Here is a 19,855-nt window from a genome sequence, read left to right as displayed (position 1 = left end):
TGCCGCTAACGCCGCGCAATGCTATGCGAAATTTGAGATCATTGCGACCCGAGATCATGATCTTCATACACCCGTGATATTAGTGCCTCACGCCCAGTTTTGATGTTTTCTCACTGGATATGCTTCCTCATCATGCTCCTCTCTGTACCCTTGTAGCAGTCCTTGTCTTTTTCACCATGAAGACACCAACTTCTACGCCTCTGCTGGGTTCACCGTCGTGATAATCTCGCTCCGATACCCCCTCCAGGACAGCCTGAATCAGAGTTGCGGCACTCATCTCAGAACTCGGAAGCTTTTTCGACTTGCTGAAGTACTTGGTGATGACATCCCGCACGCGAGGCTTTTCCTGCTTGATCCACCAATCATCCGCCCATGCCGACCGTTGCAACAAAACCTCCTCTTTCGCCGCATGAATGACTTCGTAGTTGGCCCGCTTCCTGGGATTCGCATGTCTTTCACCCATGGCTTCGCAATATCTCCGGACCTGGGTTTCTAGGTGGTCGTATTCGTCCAGATAATTGACTGAACTCATTTGACCGAGACTCCTGCCTAGCTCAGAGTGAAGATCATGGACCACCGTTACGGTTCGCAAAAGTGGGTCAAGAATGGGTCCAAGGTACTGCTGCATGAAGGTCCTCGCGCCCGTTTTGGTCGGGTAGATGAAGAGAAGAACGCCATCGTCACTAGACAGCTCGATCAGGCGGTCGTACAACAAGGACCTACCCCGGAACGTAAACATTTCAGCAAACTCATTCGTATTGGTAGGCGGAATGTATCGCTCTACAATGGAGACATTAATGCTTCCTGGTGGCACAACGGGTCGGGGCGAAGGGGGCAGGAGTTTTGAATCGAGTTGGTAGTCAGGAATCGCCACTGCGCTGTCAAAGACTTTACTGGTAAAGTATGAATCTCCTCCCACAGCAGGGCCAGGGGTGGATGGTGGAGACTTGGGTAGGTCCATCAGCGTGTAGCGGCCGGGAAGCGCATGGAAAACATTGATCCATGACGTTTGCGTCGAGGATCTGTCATGAATCGAAGCAATGATCTGACCAAAAATATGGCCTGATGTCGACGGGCAGGGAAGCGCGTGGGATAATATCTTGACCGAATCCAATTCCAGGCATCCAGATTCAGAGACTAGGCTGCTCAGTACATGAAACTACGCATCGCCTGAGCGTAGGAAGTACTCACTGATGGTGCGTTTGGCCTCTTCTATCCACGCTGCCATTCTAAGCGCGTCGCTGAACTCGCCGTGGAAGTCGTCGTGAGTGGGTACGACGATGGGGGCTTGAGGAGGAACAGTCGAACTGGCAGTGCTGTCGAGGTTTGGCGACACGCCTGGCTCAGAATTTGGCGGTGAACCCAGACCAACGGTCCGTACGTTCACAAAGGATCCCCAACTGATCGTCCCCGGCTCCGTATCCGAGGGAGGCGTGTGAGTAGACAGCAGGTGGCCGACGCGGGCTCTGGCTGCTTTGGGACTGGTAACGGGGGTATGGCTGGTCCCGTTGGCGTGACTGAAGAAGTCGAGTGGTGGGCTGAGTGCATGGAGAGGGTCCTCTGGCTTTGAAAGGGGTCCAGCGCCTAGGGGAGAGAAGGACTGATGTGCTTGAGGTGGGAAACGATCAGGGTGGGGCGCAGCAATGCCTAGTATATCAAACGAGGGTAGACGCAGATTGTGTGTACTTCTAAGGACCGTGGACGCGGGAAGCGAAAAGTTAGTTTGAGGAAGGTTGAGGGTCAGATCAAGATGCGGCCGGTCCTCGATGGTGGGAGTCTTGAGAGGCTGGGGTAAGGCGGAAGGCAGCGGGAAAGGCTGCGGCAGAGAAGGATCGAGAAACGAAGAGATGTCGCTGGGAACCGCTATGTCGGGGCAGGGACCCGCATCTATGCCTCCATCCGGCGTGGGTGGGATGGAGTTGGGCTGGAACGCTTCGTGGGAGGATTGCTGGAGGGGGGGAGGAGGAGGGGCAGTCTCGGTGTGAAATTGCTGTGTAGGATGTGAAGGAGACTGGGGATCCGTCATCATGGCCAACGAGGTTTAAGATGTTTGCCGGTAACGCGAACAATGACGCTACGTGTTGGGCAAGTGGGATGAACAGACGCACGGAGACGTGGCTGAAAGATCTGGCGTCCAGGTACAAACGCGGTAGCGCCGCGGCGGCAGTAACGGCCGCGTTGGAAGAATCGACAGGTTAGAAGGGCTGTCGGCAAACGAGTGAATGGAGGCCTGGGAGGGGGGAGGACCGTTGCTGGCTCCAAGACCTGAGAGCAGCAGCAGCAGCAGCAGCAGCAGACCAGGCCAACGCAGTGCGGCGGATTAGGTGGTGTGGTGTGGGCTGGGTTGGGTTCGCGCAGTGAGTACCCGATGTTCGCTGCGGTTGATACTAGCGTGTTTGGGAGGGCCAGGGTCTCATGAGCGGAGATCTAGACCTCGGCCACAAACAATTCACACCAGCAAGAATGGCCTGACCGCGCCTGCCTCTCCCTGCATCCACAGGCCATGGCCGCCTGGCTCCATCGCCCTCACGCCTGCCCATCGGCCTTTGCGGTGCCGTCGACTTTATTTCCACCGACGTCTATCATGTCCATGCTGCACGACAAGCCCGGCTAGGCCTGAAGCTGCTGGATACGAGTTGAACGCACACCTCCCGCGGGGACCCAGTCTCGCCAGTGCGTACACGAATACGGCGCTTACCTTCCTGATTACTCCTGTCTTTGACTCTTACCCAGCTAGTCGACAGTCCAAAGAGGCCGAAGAAACCGAACAAGAAACCTCCAAGCAGCCCCGCAAGCCATGCTCACAACACGTTCCATCGAGCGTATGGTGCGAGCTTGCAGCGCCTGTCGCCATGTACTCCCTTGGCCTTGCCTGCGCATGATGGTCTGACAAGTCAAAGCTATCTACCCGCAGTCACACAGAACAGCCACACTCAGCTGCCGCGACACGCCTTGCCCTACAGGGTTAGCCGGCCATGCGAGTCTAGGCTTCCATCGAGATGCCTCTCAACTCTGCCTAGCGAGCGCAGTTTCTGGTTGACAGCGTTGGAAAACTTCTTTTTAGCTGGATGCGTCTTTGGCTAACGATCGGCGCTCTGCTACTTGTCACGGGATCTTCCGATTGCGCACTTTTCCATCTTGCCGGGCACGGCTACCGGGGGTTGATCGTTTAATCGTCTAATCCCAGCCTTGCTTCTCAAACTGCAAACGTAAAACTTCGCTATCAACTGTGCGATCGATCCACCTGCGCGTCGGCTGCAAGACATTTCTCTCCAACAGCGAATCACCTTGCTCATTACCCGCCTGCGTGCAAGAGTCGGCCGAAGAATCGTAAACACCATGCCAAGCTGCTCGCACTTGTACACTACAAACAGCCTACAGTGAGCTATGCTGCAGCTGCTTGCTATGACCTGTTCTTAGGCACCCCCTCCCTCTTTCCTCATTGGCCCAGCTCGTTTTGAATCCAGACACTTCTCTCCAATCGCTACGCCACCACTGCGTCGATACAGATTCAAGTATCAAACTATCCACATTAGCACCACCCTTAACATGGTAATCAGACGTGAAACAGCGTACCTGCCACTTCTGCAATCCCCTCTCTCTTCCTCCAGCCGTACTTGCACTAGACTTTGACGCCATCTTCGGCTCGTGTAATTTCACATACTCCTGCGCAAGGATAGGACACGCTTTCTTGTGCGCCTTGAAATGCGCCTTTTGGCAGTCCTTGTTGCAGTATGTCACACTATGGCATTTGATGCACTGCTTAAGTGAGTCGGGAGACTTTCCGCATTGCGCACATGCCTGAGGCGGTGCTGTCGACGATGAAGTGGACGCTGGTTGTGCCGAGCCTGATGATTCTTGCTGTGTGGTAGGCGAAAGGTCCGGGTTGGCCGCCGAATCCGCCATTTCGAACAGTGAAACAGTGCAGAATTCCAAGGGTTGAGTGTAGTATCGTCAAACGCCTTCCGTGATGTCGTCGTGCTTGATGTGGACTCAACTGACAGACACCAAAAGTTGAATGCGATCGACATTGTGCCTGCAGGGGTGCAACGCAAGCGACGGGACTAGACTTGTTTCGTGCTAGCGCGGAAAGTATCGAACGCCCAACGTACACAGTAATAGCTGTATACAGCACTTCAACCTCATACACCGGAAGCAAATAGGATTCATATCCGTTCGCATCGGTTTACAAGTCGATAACAGATACGTACCATGGAAATATATCACAACTAGTTCACCCATCCAAATCGCTCTCCAACTCTTTCATACATGTCTGCGTCCTCCATCACGCCGTTCCGCTCTCACTTTCTCTCAAACAATATTCACGACACCATCGTGCACTTTGTTTCTTCTATGGAGCCATAAAGTGTCCCAGAACAGCTAGATACCCGCATCTCGATGGCGCAGAAACGTTCGAGCATGTTCAGTCAAAACATTCAACTCCTGCTGTCGCCGCTGCAGCTTTTGACGCTCCTTTTCAATGCGTAGCTCGCGTTGTGCTTACTGTATTTCACGGGCATCTATAGCTGCTACACGATGTTGAAACTCAGCGTCTTTAGGACTAAGCGGCAGTAGTTCCTAGGCATACTGCCTCTCGTTTGGGGGGTGATTAGATATGCTCGGCGCAGGCCGGCCGTTCTTTGGCCTTCCATTGGCCTTCCTTTCGCCCTCTGTGATCTCTCTGAAGCTGTGGTGACTTGAGCAGCTTGCCAACCAAAGGTAAAGGTTGCGGGGAAGGAAGTCGTAAGCTCCGGGCCGTAGTGTGGTACTGACGGCGCAGTTCGTGGCATTCTTCGTGTCGCTTCTGCGCGATCTGCAGCAATGGCGGCATGAACTTCCCGGTATGCTCCGTTCGGGGTCACGAATAGTCAGAATGCGGGGTTTTGATAAGAGGGCCGTTGTCCGCCTCGCTATCCAAGCGCTGGCTGCGCGCCGACACGCCCTGATACTCGGTTTGGAACCATGTAGCGCGACGCCGCGGATAAAGGTCCGCATGGTCTTGAATCTTGCGACGGGAGAAGATCTTGTCGAGACAATGCCGACAGAAGTCGTGCTCGCGCTGAGCGGGTGGCTGCACCACGATGCGAGCCGCATGAATGCGGCGGTCATACTCCTCAATACACATAGCATAGTGAGCTTTATCAGATAGACTGCGTTCACTGTATAGCCCCAAACAACGGCGTACGTGAGTGGCTGTATCGCTGTATTGACGAGGACCTAAAAAAGGCTGTAAGCGTGGTCTGAGAAGATGAGTACGCTAAGGAGATGTTACTGTTTGGAGGAAGCTACAGTCAGTGTTGAGGGAGGCGCGTGTGTATTGGGTGAGTCTAGAATGGGATCTCAAGATTCTACAAGAAGCACATATAATCTCCGTTCACTAGCCAAATCGCATGCACAGGACCAATGATGTAGCTTCGGGACTTGGCCCATGTGTAGTGGTCTAGACTGGATAGCGATTTATAGGATGTAGTAGTTCACACATTGTGGTGATCCGGAGATGGTTGTTATAAGCAGTAGCGGCTACGGCCTGTCCTATTCGCCTGATCTTAACAATGAGTCATGCAGTTTCTGTAGTCAAGACTAGGTGATTGAGTTTATTCTTATATACGACGAACTACGTTGGATAACGTTCTGACGCTACCTAGGTACCTAGGTATGCTAGCAGGAAATCGCGAGGATCAAGGTTGAAAGAAATGCAAACTTCGAGAGAGGAGCCTGATGTATGCATTGAATGACGATTGAGACCACTGCCTTCAAGCATACACCATGAGCAGTAGGCCAACGGTCCTTGTGGGGTGACGGGGGGAAGCAGTAACTTATAGCGTGTATAGGTGTAACGATCCAGCTCAGCCAACAGCCTGCGCAGATTCATATTTGTGTAGAAATCCGAAGCATGTTAGCACTACTTTTTTCCTGTTTGCAGAGGTAAAATGCGTGATGATGAAGAGTTGATCGAAAGGGGGATGACATCATGTGCGCAGTGAGCCATTACCTATGTAGCTAGGTGGGGCAGACTTTGTCCGAACCCAGCCACGCGCCAGCCTCGTCTTATCCCAAACATTACCCGCTCGCCACGACGGCAACGGGGTACACTCGCAGCTTTCCGCAGTGATGTAGCTTGCACCAAGTTGTTTCGCTCAGGTGGATGTAGAGGTCAAACCGAGAACAAGTCGCGCGCTAACGGTCAAGTCGTGTTGCAAAATCTCTTCGGTGACGCAGGTACCCATGGCTGGGTCAGATTTGCTTGCGCCGAAAGTCAGCAATGATGATATAGCTATCTTCCTCACAGCCCCGAAGCTTGGGCTCTCTATTTCAGCCTGGGTTCAGGTTCCTGCAGTACGGACTTTGCCAAAAGTCCGTTGTGTGACCTCCGTCCGTAAGTCTGACCATGTTGAGCCGAGGCTTGCATGCACTCAGCGGTGCACACAAAGTCCGATGCCTGCCAGAATACATAACCCTGGTGATTACGTTAGTCTGATAGCGAATTCAAGAGACGCGTCCACAGGTATGTCTCGGAAATGGCAGCAGTGCGAGAAACTGTCCAGAATCCTCGAAGTGTTTGCCACGACTTGCATGGGATCCATATGCCATTCACAGTGACCGTCGGTGAGGTCCATCTGAGAAGTCGAAAAGACCCCGCGTCGCGCAAGTACATCGTCCAACTTTCGATACATCGCCACTTCCCTCTGGTGATATGGCTGGTATGAACATAATGCTGCTAGTAGTAATCAATCTTATTGGTCACTTGTTTGAGATGTGCTTAGGTGCTGAAGGATTCAAGGGGATGTACGGGGCGGGCGTTTTCTGTGGCTTAATGGATGAGGAACATGCTGGGGGGTATACGCGTCAAGGCACCCGGTTTGGTGACATCCAGCTTTCATCTTACGTATGGCATAGAGGTCGACAAAACTATATATCCTGTCTTCGCAATACTGTTCCGCTGCTTCACCATCTATCAGCTCCAGCCTTGTTTCATGCACATATCGTCGCCACCGTCAGCATGAAGTCTCTCCTCTTCTTTTCGATCATTCCTTCCACTCTGGCACTAGTTGCACCAATCGATCGCCTAATACCGAATGTTCAAAAACGTGACGCACATTGGGGAACAAAGTTTTGGCCCCATGCTCCCAACACCCAGACCGTTACCGTAACAACAACTTTGACCGTCACCATCACCGCCATCCCAACAGGAAATGGAACGTTTCCCAACATCACTGCCACGGCAGCTAGCGTGACGGCGACATCCAGCGAAGGTCTTGCACCAATTACGTTGACCACGCTGCCCGGTGAGGCCTCTACGCCAATAGAGACGAGTGGTACCCCAGCACCCATCACGCTGATTGATTTCAGTACGACACTTTTTCAGTCTACGGTCACTGGGGATGTGGATGCGGATGCGGCAGCACCTACGCCAAACGGTATTGAACCAATTACGTTGATCGACATTAGCACTGCGACTCCCATCTAGATGGCGTCGAGATTGAAGCACGGGTGTAGAAGAGATTTCGGCGTGATACGATGTTGAGTTGGCACAATGCGGGAAGCTGTAGCTGAGGAACTGCTTCGATCTATCTCGTGTGGAAATTGGTTTTGTTGTACATATCGTCTTTCCTTGGTTCCTAAATACAACACACTCTCTTGATGCACCGACCGAGTCTTGCGCGGTCAACAATATCACTCTCACCGCTGTGTCGAAAAGGTCGTCGGTAGTGACCCACTTTCACGCTATTCTGGACACAGCGTAAGATTAACAGAAGTGTAGATGGGGTCGGGATTTCTGCACTAATTTGGTTTGAATCTCATTTGGTATCGTAGGTCGGTCGTTAGGATAGCTAGAAGGCTCATAGAGGCCAAGAACCTGCACCATCAGTGGTCTGCAGTAGGTAGTCCGTCAATGGCAACTTTCAAATAGTTCCGTCGCACTCAACCGCATACTACTGCTGACTTTACTGCCTCTTCTCACATGTTTTGCTGCAAATGCCCTGTCATAGGTCAACCTCTCTCTGTCAGATAAATGCCGAAGAAAGTACGACTTACACGTCTCCAACAACCTTCTTCATGACCAGACTATCCACCCATTCCCCCTTGACCATCTCTTTCTCCTTTGTGAGGCTATGTCTTTCAAACCCCAGCCTTTCGGCCAACTTCCAGCTTGCCTCGTTCCTTGGATCACACTCAATCTCCATTTCCAATTTGCCTTGATCCTGTAGTCGTTCCTTTAAAGCATCAATGAAAGCCGTCATAGCTTCGGTAGCGAAACCCTGACCTTGCATAGAAGGCAAGAAGGAGAACCAGAGGTTGGCATGGGTGACTGGCTTGATGGTGGCTTCTCCTGGTAGAGAGTCGGAGTTTGCTTGAGACGTCATGGCGCCCACGCGGCCGATGAATTGCTCATTGAGGTTTTCGACAGCAAGCTCGTACTTGGTCCGGGGCACATCGTTGTGGTTGCGAATGTTCTCTAGAACGAGCTGACGAGCTTCTTGACGTGTGCGTGGGGGCCAATACTGATAGCGTGCGTTTTGCTCGTTTCCTTCAAGAAGAAAGTAACTTTCCTCGTCCTTCATAACGAACTCGCGGAGGAGCAAACGCTGTGTTTTGATGGCGCCAAAGCGTTCGCCTTTTGAATTCGCGCGTGCGATGGCTGCGAGTTCGTCTTTTGTCAGGGCGCCAGAGGTTTTGAGTATTTTCTGGATGACGTTTCCTTTGGCGATCATGTAGTCGACGATATTGGTCGCATTGGCTGCGAGTTCGAGCTTCACACGTGCATATTCATCCCTCAACTCGGCGTTTGAGCGAAGCGTGTCGCGTAAGCTGAGGTGGTTGCGCGTTTGTGCAGCTCCGTCGACGCACACATAGATGTTATGGGGCAGAGACTGGTTGGGGTCTTTGAAGACGTGGCGATCCACGATGCCGAGTTCCCCAAGGTAATCGAACTTTGCCTTGGCAATGAGAGTGTCGATGGCCGATTGAACATTATCGCGAGTGACTATGACGTCAACATCGATGATGGGTTTCGCGACGAGGCCAGGCACTGATGTGCTACCCACGTGTTCAATCGCGAGGTAGTCGACATCCTCAAGGTAATGTTCCAACTCCGACTTGATACATTCGAATTGCTGTGGCCATTCTTTGTTGTATTGCTCGACGACGACGGACATGGTCGCTGGTAGAAGGGAAAAGTAAAGTATGAGACCGGTCAAGCTGGCGACGCCTGATGACAGAGGTCGAACAGGTGAACGTGTCGGCTAAACCTACCGAGCTTGTGAAACGCTCTTGCTTCTCACCCGGTGCGCCCGAGGGGTGCAGGAGCAAGAATGTCGGTGTAACAAAAAGCATGGAAAGGGCACGGGAATGAACAAGATAGCGGATACACGAGATTGATGTCGTACATACAGCCAAGATGCCGCTTGCGCACAAAGGGCGAATGCGACGCGGAGATACGGGCAAGACTCCGGCCCGCTTAGTTTGATTGCGCTCCAGCCTTCTAACATGACCAACTAATCATACTCTTCAATCTTGATCACGGGGATGTCTGCGTACGGTGGAGGCGCATCGCAGCCCAACAAAGCAGTCTCAGCTTCCAAGTCGGTGCCAATCTTGTCCTTCTGCCTTTGCAAAAACAGGCGACGAGCCATGACGAGGCTAGCCGCAACCAATGCAAGGAGCGGAAAAAGCAGGGTGTTTCCTCCAAGCTGTAGTTTGCCAACGAAGATGCTCCACGTCCTCGACCACGTGCCAATTTTTCCATGGTCGTCCCATTCGCTTGGATCAAATGTCGTCTGCACCATGGCCAGCTTTCCACACTTCATCCTAGGTGGCTGCACCTTGTCCTTTGCCTCAACAAGCTGTACGTCTAGAATGGAGAGGATGTAAGGGCTGCCTAGTTTCTTGTCATACGCAAGGCCCTGATCGTATTCCTTGCGCAACAAGATCTGAACAATCTTCTGACCCATCTTGATGGGCTCAGGCAGTTGCCTCCAGGGCAGACCAGTCACGTTGAATTGAACCCACAAGTGGTTAGACTCGTCGGCGCGAAAGACGGTATGCTTGTATTGGAGCGGAAGCATTATTTTCCTATGCTTATTCGGGTCCAAGGTGTCGCGGACCTCGGAGTCGGCCTCATCCTGCTGCATAGTAGTGGGAATCTGTACGGCGTTGATATGGAGGGGCATGGGGTCCAGAGGGAAGATGCGATTGCCGTTGAGAAGCAGTGCATCGTTGGACTCGGTCATGTCGATCTTCAGCAACTGATGTACGGTTAGTAAGCGCTGCCTTGTGCACGCAATGGGGTACACCTACGAGCGAGCTGTTTGGGGATGGTTGGAGCCATGCTGCCTTTTCAGGGCCTGTACAGGCACGGACAGGGCATCCTATGCATTCCAGCTTCACGGTGTACCCCCGGCCTGCCTCCCTCTCAATGACTTTGTCCTGATTCAGTATATTTTGAGGTGTAATGGCCGCAGAAGCCACGACCGAAAAGCCAAGAAAAGCGAATAGACGCATAATAATGCTGAGCGAAAACGAGCGAAGAAGAAAATGGAATGTTTGGTTCGGCGGATGTTCGCGCCAGGAGGCGGGAAATGGCAGACGATTTCCGGGGGACGCGTACACAAGCCTCGGGCTACGGCACGCTAGCGCAGGGACCATGTGTGGGGGGAGTGCTGATTCTAGAAGCCGTTCTCTCTTTGTGACGAATAGTATGGATACTGTCTTTGACGGCATGTTGGGACGTTCAACTGCAGAGTGCTCGCGATGGCTGACGACCGTGTTCGCAGGCATATCGGCTTTGATTAAAGCCAATGCAGCTCATTACCGACTTGTTATCTACACGTAAAGAGTACATTACAGCTTGTTGAGAGACGACCTTGTCACTAGCGTTCTGTGTACTGTGACTGGTTGGCTGAAGAAGATGCCTAGAGAAGCTCTACCAATTTCTGAATCGGTTCCATGACTGCTCAATTGCTCTCAGCGCTGAGGCATCGAGGGAAAGTATACCCACAGGTCAACGTCTCGCAGTACGTCAGATGGCGACCTGGTTCAACCACAGCATGGAGTCATACGAGCTTTGTGTATAGAAACATGTCGCTCCCATCTTCTGCCACGTGGTGGACTTTTGTGTTTGCCCATGGCTTGGCATAGCCGTAGAAAGCTTGGGAGGAAATATGGGATGAAGAGCGAGCCATGAGAGGGCTGTTTTTGGGCTAGATACCGTCCTTGTGCAAGGTCGAGCCAATGGCTCTACCAAGGTTGTCAGAGTCTTTGCTATTGATGGGAGCAATGCCCACCTTTTCTCTTGACTGAGCAAACTCATGAGAGATGGCTCGGAATTCTCATTTGGAGAATCACTTCACTCTTCTTCACTTTCTTCACTGCTGTCTCCGCCCTCCAAGCCTTTCATCATCAGCGCTTCAAGGTCATCTTCGTCGTCGTCGTCGTCGGGTGCCGCGGCGACTTGACCAACGTCGCTCGGCTTTCGATCGTGGCCGGTCGTGTCTTGTCGCGCAGGCGGGCCAATGTCCATGGGCTCAATATCCCTGTTGCTGTTGTTGTAGTCATCGTCATCGTCGTCTTCGCCTTCTGCATCGTCGCCACCCAGATCGCCAAAGTCAATCTCATCTTGGGCGTTGCGGTTGCGTGCGTGTGGGTTGGGCGAGCCTTCGACGTCGCTGTTGGCCGCGCTGGCGAGAGAGATGGGGCCGTTTGAGGGCGAGCGCAAGTATCCAGCACCGAGGTTCTGACCAAGGCCGAGAGAGGCCAAGGCAGCGTTGTTGCGTCGTGGCGGGCGGGCATCGGGCACCTCAATCTCCAGACCACCGTCATCATCCGACTCGCCCTCGGCATCGTCGTCGTCGTCGTCGTCATCTGCGTCTTCTTCTTGTTCGTCATCGTGGTGGTGGTGGTGGTGTCGTTGGCCTTGTTCAGGAGAGGGCGACGGACGCGCCGGGGATGAAGCAGCGTGGCCGTCGGATTCGTCAGACGAGTGTACGACTTGGGAGGACTTGATCTTGGAGGCTGGCGGTGCCGTGGGCTTGGTCTTGGGCTTGGACGTGGTGGCGGTTGCGGTGCGTTGGAGGCGGACGGCTGGTGTGGCCTGCGCCTTCTTGGGCTTCACCATGGGGTTGGCAGTCGCCGTCCTGCGCTTCTTGGGCCCCGCCGCCGTCACGGCCTTGGGCGCGGCAGAAGCAGCCGCCGCCGCCGTCACGGCAGTTGTGCGAGCGCCCAGGTGCGGCGTGTCGAGGGCGCTGCCTGTGCCCGTCCGCGAGTCTGGCGACGAGGCGTAGCGGTATTCCGACTCATCGCCGCGCCTCTCCTTGTCCTTGGCCAGGAAGTGGCGGAAGTCGTAGGGGTTGTCGGCATCGGCATCGCCTCCTTGGTCGTCGGCGGCTGCCTCGCCAAACAGGTCCTCTTGCTCGTCCCTGTCGTGGCCGTGGTCCTTGACCTTCTTGGGGTAGATCTTGGCGTGCTGCGACGACACGTCTCTGCCGTCCCGGGTCGCCAGGTTGAACGTGTAGCTGCTGGCCAGCGGCTCCAGCGTCGCCTGCTGGTTGGCGGCGTCCAGGACGAGCACATAGGCCTTCTTGGCCTGTGACTTTTGCCCCGTAAAGGTGAAGACATGGTCATCGCCCGCGCTGCTCGTGTCGTCGATGCGGAGCTTGTACAGGCTGTGGGCGGGCGAGGGCGATGTCAGCCTGGTCGAGCGCGATTCCGTCGTTTGCGAGGGTTTGTGGTTGTCTACGCTGTGCATCAGCCGGCGGCCATGGACGCGACAGCAGTCGCCGCCAAAGACTCACACTTGACACTGCTGAATTCTCCCAGCCCGTCGTCGTCGCTGCCGCCTATGCGGTCGCTGATGTGCAGGTTGAAGTGCGCCTTCTTGTGGGGCTCGATGCGACTCTCGAGCACAGGGGACGCCATGTTACCACGCGTGCAAAACAAAGACGACCAGAAACAAGCAATGGAAGGAAAGGGCTGTCGTTTGCAGAGTCCAAAGTTTGGTCTTCGCGTCAACGCGCAACGCCGGCCCGTCTGGATTGGGATGCTCCGCCCTGCCGTCCTCCCGCAGCTACCGTAGTCTGTCCGTCCCCACACTTGCACCACCTGGTTTTAGTCTGCTTCTGCTCATCTCCACTCGCACCTTTGCTTCCATAGTTGCATGTCAAAAGAGTCATATTGCCGTGCATCTCTATCGTTACCAAGCTTCCAACACATTACAGGTTGTCGGTGTATCTCGTAGTCTTCACCCCGCCTACAAGACTACCTTCTTCAGTGCCAGCTTTCAGAGTCCGCTGCGCTTTCCTTTGCTTCCTCCTTTGCCAGAGGACTCCAGCCAGCAAAATCACACCGAGCCCGAGGAAAACCATGCCCCCAACCACGTACATGCTCCATGGCTCCGCCTCGTCGTATCCGTATGGCAACCCCTGGGGAGCGTCAGGTGTGAAAGCCCGCCTTCCCCTGTCGCGCGGTGGCGTCTTGTTGATGACGGGAAAAGCCTGCGAAAGCCCGCCAGGCATGGCTCCGGGGAACCCAAACGCGCAGACCATCGTGTCCGCTTCCGTAAAGAAATCGAATCTGACCGGAACTTTGACCATGCCCGAGCCCATTACATCAAAACTCCTAGACCATATCCCCCCATGGTCTGGCCTTTTGTCTGGCATGACGGTCAATTTCGTGCAACGTTGAATATCAAACAGAATGCTTGGCCATCCAAATCACCCCGCGAGATCAACTTACAACAAGACTCCCAATCAAACTCTCCGGCCTCATTCACGTCCTCAATCTTCTGCTGGCAGGGTTTGCAGTAGAGGCTGCGATGCAGCGCAACAGGAACCTCAAAGTCCAGAGGCCATGTGAGCTCGACAACGTCATTCACGAAGAGAGCAGTTGCACCGAAGCCCAAAGTAGGTGGATGATGAGCCGATGTCTCGAGGTACTGCTCGACCTTGAAGCTAGAGCTCTGAGGGTACTTGTCAGGCATCAATGATTTGTCGCCTGGCGCCGGGAATGTCCACAAGGCCTGGGTTGGGCAATCGCAGTTGTCGCTCCTGGAAGCCATCGTGTACCTCTGTTGCCGTCTGTGAAGCGAGTCGACGCTGGAGAAACTGGAGAATCGTTCCCTCCAAGACCTTTTATATGAATGTCATGCGCCCATGATGACCAACATGGACTACACTGGTCAACAACGCGCTGTTCCATGTGCCGCTGAACACTGCTGTGAGTGGGGTACGTCAGAGTCGGGCGTCCTCCATCTAACGCGAAATCGCGGAGTGGAGTTCGCGTACAGCCGCCACATGCAAAACTTCTGACGCCAGTCATGCACATGTCAAGGCGAAGCAGCGATAAGCAAATGACAAACGTACAAATACTGGTGCCTTGAGCTACGCGTCATATAGTCTGGCTGCAGTGGTACGAGACAATACCTCTCGCAGTGACCCATGCACTATTCTTGAACCTGATTCTCACCACCTGGGCAAGTTCCATGGTTCAATGCTGCGACTTGGGATTGACAAGGACGGCAGTCTCAGAGAAAGACCCCTCTTCAAGTATAGCCTTGACAGCATTTCATGGCTTATTCGTCGCTCTCTAATAGCCATATTAGATTTATTGCCTCTGCCCCGTTGGCGGCGCACGGCAACATGTTGGCAATCTATCCGAGTATTGGAATTTTCCGAACCAAGACAAAGTATAAGAATGAAGTAGTGTAGTCTTCGTAACGATCCATGACTCCAAGGCAAAGGCATCGTTCTCTTGACTCCTGCCGTTACCGTCGACTCGATTGCACCACGCTCGCTTTGAACACATCGAACAACATGCGCTTTATCATTCCACAGTTCCTAGCACTGGCCGTCTCAGTCAGGGCTGTCGGTATCGCCGTCTTGATAAACAATTCAACAGAGCCTGTTTACGTATGGTCTGTCGGCGGCTCAGTCGGCCCCCGTCATGATATCAAGGCTGGTCAGTACAAAGGTAGGGCTTGACTTGAAACCTAGCTGACATATCCAGGTGCTATCTACTGGGAACAAATGCGTCACGATGAGAAGTCTGGAGGTATCGCCATCAAAATCACCAAGACTGGGGATGGTCTGTACACGGGCGCCCCTCAGCAGGTATGGGCGTATAATCTGGACGGTGCTTCCGTCTGGTACGACCTCAGTACCGTCTTCGGAGACCCGTTCACTGGTAGTCGTTTAGAAGTTGCCGGAGACGACGGAGGTGTCATTGTGTGGGCGAACGGGACTCATCCGGGAGGCAGCCAGGTCGCGTCGGCTCCGAATGAGGGGAACATATTTCTCACCATCGAAGCGTAGGACTACAAGGCCCGAGAACGGGTTGTCGGAACTGACAGAGTGCCACTGCCAGGACGGCACGCGCGCCTTTAATACCGCACAATAAAAGGACGTTTAGGATCTTCGTCTGAAAAGGTGTATCATGTAGATTCGTGTCGTTTGGCCTCATCTTCCCAGCCTGTAGCAGTTGGAAGCGCCCAGAAAGCATCCCGATACTGGGACAGCTAGCAGCGGTACCTAGGTATAGTGGGCGATCATTACTCTAGACGATACAACGACCGGCCAGCGCACGTGGAAGTCGGAAGGTCCTGCCGAATACAGTAGCCATCCAGAATCTCCAAGACGGTGGTCGCCAGAAATGTGGACGAACTGTCAAGCGCCCAAAGCGTGGGGTCGGCCGTGCGTGCTTTCAAGGTGAATTGCTACCATGGCGAGCGCCCTTGCCGACGCAACTACTGACCTCGCACTTTGACAGCATTGACTACTACCTCGTCTCGAGAGCATCACCGATACTGAGAATTGTGCCGATGGCGCAGAAAAGATGGCGACCGACAGTCGTTTGTGTAATACCGCGCGCTGTTGTGCGCCGCTGTGCCCTGTTTAGTGCTGCCGTCCCGTTGCGCCCAGCCCAGGCCTCAGTCGCGTCGTCGCGAGTCATTGCGCCGTTTTCCGCCAACCCAGCCCACGCGATACAAGGGAAAAATCCATAACCACCCCTGTAGGTGCCCGGGTAGAGTACTGTACCGCCATACAAGGAGGGTGAACTGCTCTTCCTGTAGTTGCCCAAGTAAGTGAGCCAGCTATCATGGGTGTTGGTATCGAGCCGAGAATGCTGCCGCACGGCCTCGACAGCTAAAATGCCATGCCGCAATCTGCCTTCATCTGGCCATGGCAGGCTCTCTCGTCTTACCTGTCGAGTTGGCGTTTGGTGTAGCCTCGGTTGTGCCCACCAGGCGGGCTGTGTCCTATCTCCAGTCGCTGTCTGTCACCCGCATGATACCACTGCATGATAGCAGATGCAGGCGATATCGCGCCATGAGCATCGGGTGATGCAAAATGGAGCCGCACCCAGGTGCTGATCCTTCCTCTGTCAGCACAATCAGCTTTCGCATCATGTGCGATAGGCCCAAAGTGGAGCGTGTCCACCCCTGGATTCTGTTGCGACGACTCTCAATCCCCCCCTTTCCCCCTCCCTCCCTTGTGAGATGCCTGGGGCAGGACCAGATGAAGATGAGAAAGCACATCCCATCGCAGGGTGTCACGTATCAGCCGCCCTGGGGCATGGTTGGCATGCAGGAAGCCCGGCACCGCTCAGTGCTAGACGCGATGCCGCCCCCCGCTCCAGGAACGGCCCTCCGCAAAAGTCACTGGCATGCTAGTTTAGCATCCGTCTCCCTGCGTCTGTAATTCGCCTGCTGCACCATGTCTTATCAACCTCTCGCCTGGAAACACCCTGGTCACATTGCACATGGCGGCCGCTTTCGGGGCCACGCAGACCTTTTCGAGGCAAAAGGCCCTACCTCGCCCTATGCCAACGATGCTGGAGCATGCGCCTCCCGGTGATTGGCTTCTAGGCGGTGACCCGAAGCCATGTATTCGTCGCCATGCCGCTTGCCACAACTAGACGCGTTCCGAGAGGCGGATCAAATTCTGTACCACAATCAAAAGCCCATGTTTCTGGCCCCGCTGACGCCTAACAACAATATCATCTTACCTGCTCAAGGCTGGAGCCTGAAAGCCATTCTTCCGCGTCAATCCGCATCTTCCAATCTCTTTCCCACTGGACGTCACTGGAGATGATCATCACCTCACCACTGGTCGCGCGACTCAGGTCTTGTACCAACACACACACGATCCGCCAACATAAGAGCTCTACCTCAGCCCACACCTCGACACGATGAGCGCGAGAACACTAACAAACGTCGTAAACGACCAGACGGTCGCGCTCAACGCATTGATTTACGGATACGCGGGGCACAGCCTCGTCACCCCGCAACACGCTCTCCAGCAGATATGGTGGACCGAAGAGCGAATCAATGAGAAAGTCAATCATGATTATGTGACCTCGAGGCTGCAGCCAAAAGAAAGGGACCGTCTCACCCAGCCCGTGGGCTTTGGCGACCTGAGCGACGATACCTACATCGAATGGATCCTGGAGAAAGCACGACGACTATTTCTGATATTGGTGGAAATCGGCGAAGCGGACAGCATCTTCGCTGTCGTCGACAAATCGTGGGACGACGATGACTTGCCCCTCGAAATGGACGATATCGAACAGCTTTCGCTCTCGAATCGACGCGATAATTACGCCAATGCTCGCTTCTATCATACCCAGTTCACATTCTTGCTACGAGAGCTACGTGAGGGCATACATATAGATTACGCGCCCAATGAGGAGATTCCAGTCGAAACCGTCATGTCCCTACCCGTGGCAGTAAGCTTACAGGCTTGGTCGCGCATGCATTTACCGAAGAAGCCAAAGGAAATCTTCGTTCGTAGGAGATTTGCGCTGGGCGATGCAGAGGCGCCTGATGCTTTCGAGCAGGATTTTACAATGGATGTCGAGAGCGCCAGAATGGTCGAGCATGAGCATCTTGCGCCAGTCTGGGCCTCGTATACCGCTAAAGGGGCTGGCTACATTGTCACCAACTTCGTGGGCCATCACACTCTTCGTACATTCATCGATCACCGTAACCCCACCCAGTATCAAAAACTACCAAAGCCCAGTCGGAGATGGCTGGTACTCAACTGGATGCATTGCCTGGCGGATGCCATTGCAACATTGCATCAGAACGGGTTCTGCCATTCCGCCATCCGACCTTCCAACATTCTGATTGACGAGCAGAATGCTATAGCTTTCAGCGACATTGGAAGTCTGGAAACATTCCAAAAGGACAAAAAGCCTGATGCCATGGATGCCTACATATACAGTGCACCAGAGGCAAATACTAGCGCAGGCCCGTTCGATCCAAATGGACCGGCACCGTCACCCGTCGTTCCGAGTACTCGACATGCATCGATAATGAGCAAGAGCTCGTCTGGGTCATCGAGTAGCAATGGCTCACAACGTCAAAAGCTCACCAAGGCTCCTACAACGGATTTCTCCGGGTTCAACTTTGGATTCAAGAAATCAAAGCAGAAGCCAGTGCCAAAGAAGCGATGGCGAGTTCACGAGTCCGAGACGGCAGACGTATTCTCTCTTGGTTGCGTATTCTTGGAGATCATTACGTTCATGCTCAAGAAGAAACCGCATGATTTCATAAAGCACCGAACATCAAAGCAAAGGACCAACACTGGTGGCAAGAACTCTCGGACAGACTCATCATATCATGTCAACCTTGACAAGGTTGAAACTTGGACAAATCTGCTTGAAAAGGCCTCCTTTGAGCATGATGACGACGCATTCCGTGCAGTTCCTCACATCTTGCAGGTTATCCGAAGTATGCTTAGCAGAGCGCCGACGGCACGTCCTGCGGCGCGCGATGTTCGCGACAAGATCTTCGATATTCTTTTCAACTACACGTCCATACCTGATATCCACTGTGGTGCCCACAAGCATGATGCTGGCGTTGCAACGTCTTCGTACTCTGGTTCGGACAGGGCGTCGCTCATGACAATGTCGACAATGAGTTCCATGAGCTCGAGTACCTCGGACACGGACACAATACGCTCAAGCACGACCCGGGTGAGCTCGATACTGAACTCTTATTCCGATCGAACTACCTTGCATGGAATTGAGGAAGACGACAGCTCTTCCATAAGAACGTTGGAGCCCATAATCACCCCTGGTCATGCTGCAAAATCTCACCAGTCACCGGGAGAAGCGCCCATGCCTCCAGGCTCTCCCTCTTCGCCGGCATCGCCTGCATCGCCGCATTCTCCTACAACGCCTTCGTTTGCGCGCCCGCCTAGCCCTTTGAGGCCGACCTCGTCAAGGGGAAAGTCGTGGTCTAAGCCGTTTATGTTGTTACCATGAGATTAGACAAAGTCTGGCCTCAGCATTGGGCCCAGAAATGCATCCTTGTTGAAACTTTGTTGCATGATCGGTAGCTCGGGATAGCTAGACACTCTCGGTGCTTTGCGAAATTGCGGGGTTTTACATATCGGCAAGCCTGGGTTGCTCGAGGCAGTACTCGTGGCAGTACTCATCCCATGACCGCAAGGTGGCCTGACAAGAGAGCCTCCAAGATGAGGGTAAAACGGAAAAATGTTGTCATGCAAACACAGAGCTGCGGTGAACGGCAATTCAGGGCATGTCGCATCTCCGCGGGCGTATGCATGCCCCACAAGATCCTCAGTATTCCACACGCATACGTTCCACCCTCACTAAACCATAGTGCAAGAATGCTTAATATATACCAACCTCAACAATGCTGAGATGCTATGTTTTCGAGTGATCTGCTGAGCATCTGCTTGCACACACGAGACTGTTACGGATTGACTATGAGCAGCCAAAGTTGCTGAAGCGGGGCAATCCCGGCAATCCGCTTAGTTGCATATACCTTGAACTCAAGGCTGCAGTGTTGGTGACCCCGACCCATACCATGCTGTTTAAACCTGATCTCATTGCA

General features: G+C 53.7%; 8 protein-coding genes across 8 annotated transcripts; 2 read left to right on the top strand and 6 right to left on the bottom strand.

The window, feature by feature from the left end:
• Positions 1-130: 130 nt before the first annotated feature.
• Positions 131-2,029, bottom strand: ACET3X_008957 (uncharacterized protein; the record flags this gene model as incomplete). The annotated part of the gene is made up of 2 exons (XM_069455098.1): positions 131-1,137; positions 1,192-2,029. The coding sequence occupies 2 exons, from the start codon at positions 2,027-2,029 to the stop codon at positions 131-133; spliced, it is 1,845 nt and encodes a 614-aa protein (XP_069303034.1).
• A 1,482-nt stretch (positions 2,030-3,511) lies between these two features.
• Positions 3,512-3,906, bottom strand: ACET3X_008956 (uncharacterized protein; the record flags this gene model as incomplete). The annotated part of the gene is made up of 2 exons (XM_069455097.1): positions 3,512-3,523; positions 3,577-3,906. 2 exons carry the CDS (start codon positions 3,904-3,906, stop codon positions 3,512-3,514), a joined length of 342 nt encoding a protein of 113 aa, XP_069303033.1.
• A 3,985-nt stretch (positions 3,907-7,891) lies between these two features.
• On the bottom strand, positions 7,892-9,158 carry ACET3X_008955 (uncharacterized protein; the record flags this gene model as incomplete). Its single annotated transcript, XM_069455096.1, has 2 exons — positions 7,892-7,982; positions 8,038-9,158. 2 exons carry the CDS (start codon positions 9,156-9,158, stop codon positions 7,892-7,894), a joined length of 1,212 nt encoding a protein of 403 aa, XP_069303032.1.
• Positions 9,159-9,497: 339 nt separating this feature from the next.
• ACET3X_008954 (uncharacterized protein) lies at positions 9,498-10,503 on the bottom strand (the record flags this gene model as incomplete). Its single annotated transcript, XM_069455095.1, has 2 exons — positions 9,498-10,247; positions 10,300-10,503. The coding sequence occupies 2 exons, from the start codon at positions 10,501-10,503 to the stop codon at positions 9,498-9,500; spliced, it is 954 nt and encodes a 317-aa protein (XP_069303031.1).
• Positions 10,504-11,347: 844 nt separating this feature from the next.
• Positions 11,348-12,915, bottom strand: ACET3X_008953 (uncharacterized protein; the record flags this gene model as incomplete). Its single annotated transcript, XM_069455094.1, has 2 exons — positions 11,348-12,732; positions 12,792-12,915. 2 exons carry the CDS (start codon positions 12,913-12,915, stop codon positions 11,348-11,350), a joined length of 1,509 nt encoding a protein of 502 aa, XP_069303030.1.
• A 293-nt stretch (positions 12,916-13,208) lies between these two features.
• ACET3X_008952 (uncharacterized protein) lies at positions 13,209-13,975 on the bottom strand (the record flags this gene model as incomplete). Its single annotated transcript, XM_069455093.1, has 2 exons — positions 13,209-13,648; positions 13,732-13,975. 2 exons carry the CDS (start codon positions 13,973-13,975, stop codon positions 13,209-13,211), a joined length of 684 nt encoding a protein of 227 aa, XP_069303029.1.
• An 832-nt stretch (positions 13,976-14,807) lies between these two features.
• ACET3X_008951 (uncharacterized protein) lies at positions 14,808-15,305 on the top strand (the record flags this gene model as incomplete). Its single annotated transcript, XM_069455091.1, has 2 exons — positions 14,808-14,952; positions 15,001-15,305. The coding sequence occupies 2 exons, from the start codon at positions 14,808-14,810 to the stop codon at positions 15,303-15,305; spliced, it is 450 nt and encodes a 149-aa protein (XP_069303028.1).
• A 1,876-nt stretch (positions 15,306-17,181) lies between these two features.
• ACET3X_008950 (uncharacterized protein) lies at positions 17,182-19,238 on the top strand (the record flags this gene model as incomplete). Its single annotated transcript, XM_069455090.1, has 2 exons — positions 17,182-18,969; positions 19,197-19,238. 2 exons carry the CDS (start codon positions 17,182-17,184, stop codon positions 19,236-19,238), a joined length of 1,830 nt encoding a protein of 609 aa, XP_069303027.1.
• Between the last annotated feature and the right edge of the window lie 617 nt (positions 19,239-19,855).

The sequence above is a fragment of the Alternaria dauci genome, chromosome 9 (assembly GCF_042100115.1).
Source record: "Alternaria dauci strain A2016 chromosome 9, whole genome shotgun sequence".
Lineage (NCBI taxonomy): Eukaryota > Fungi > Ascomycota > Dothideomycetes > Pleosporales > Pleosporaceae > Alternaria > Alternaria dauci.
This window is presented reverse-complemented; position numbering and strand designations above follow the sequence as displayed.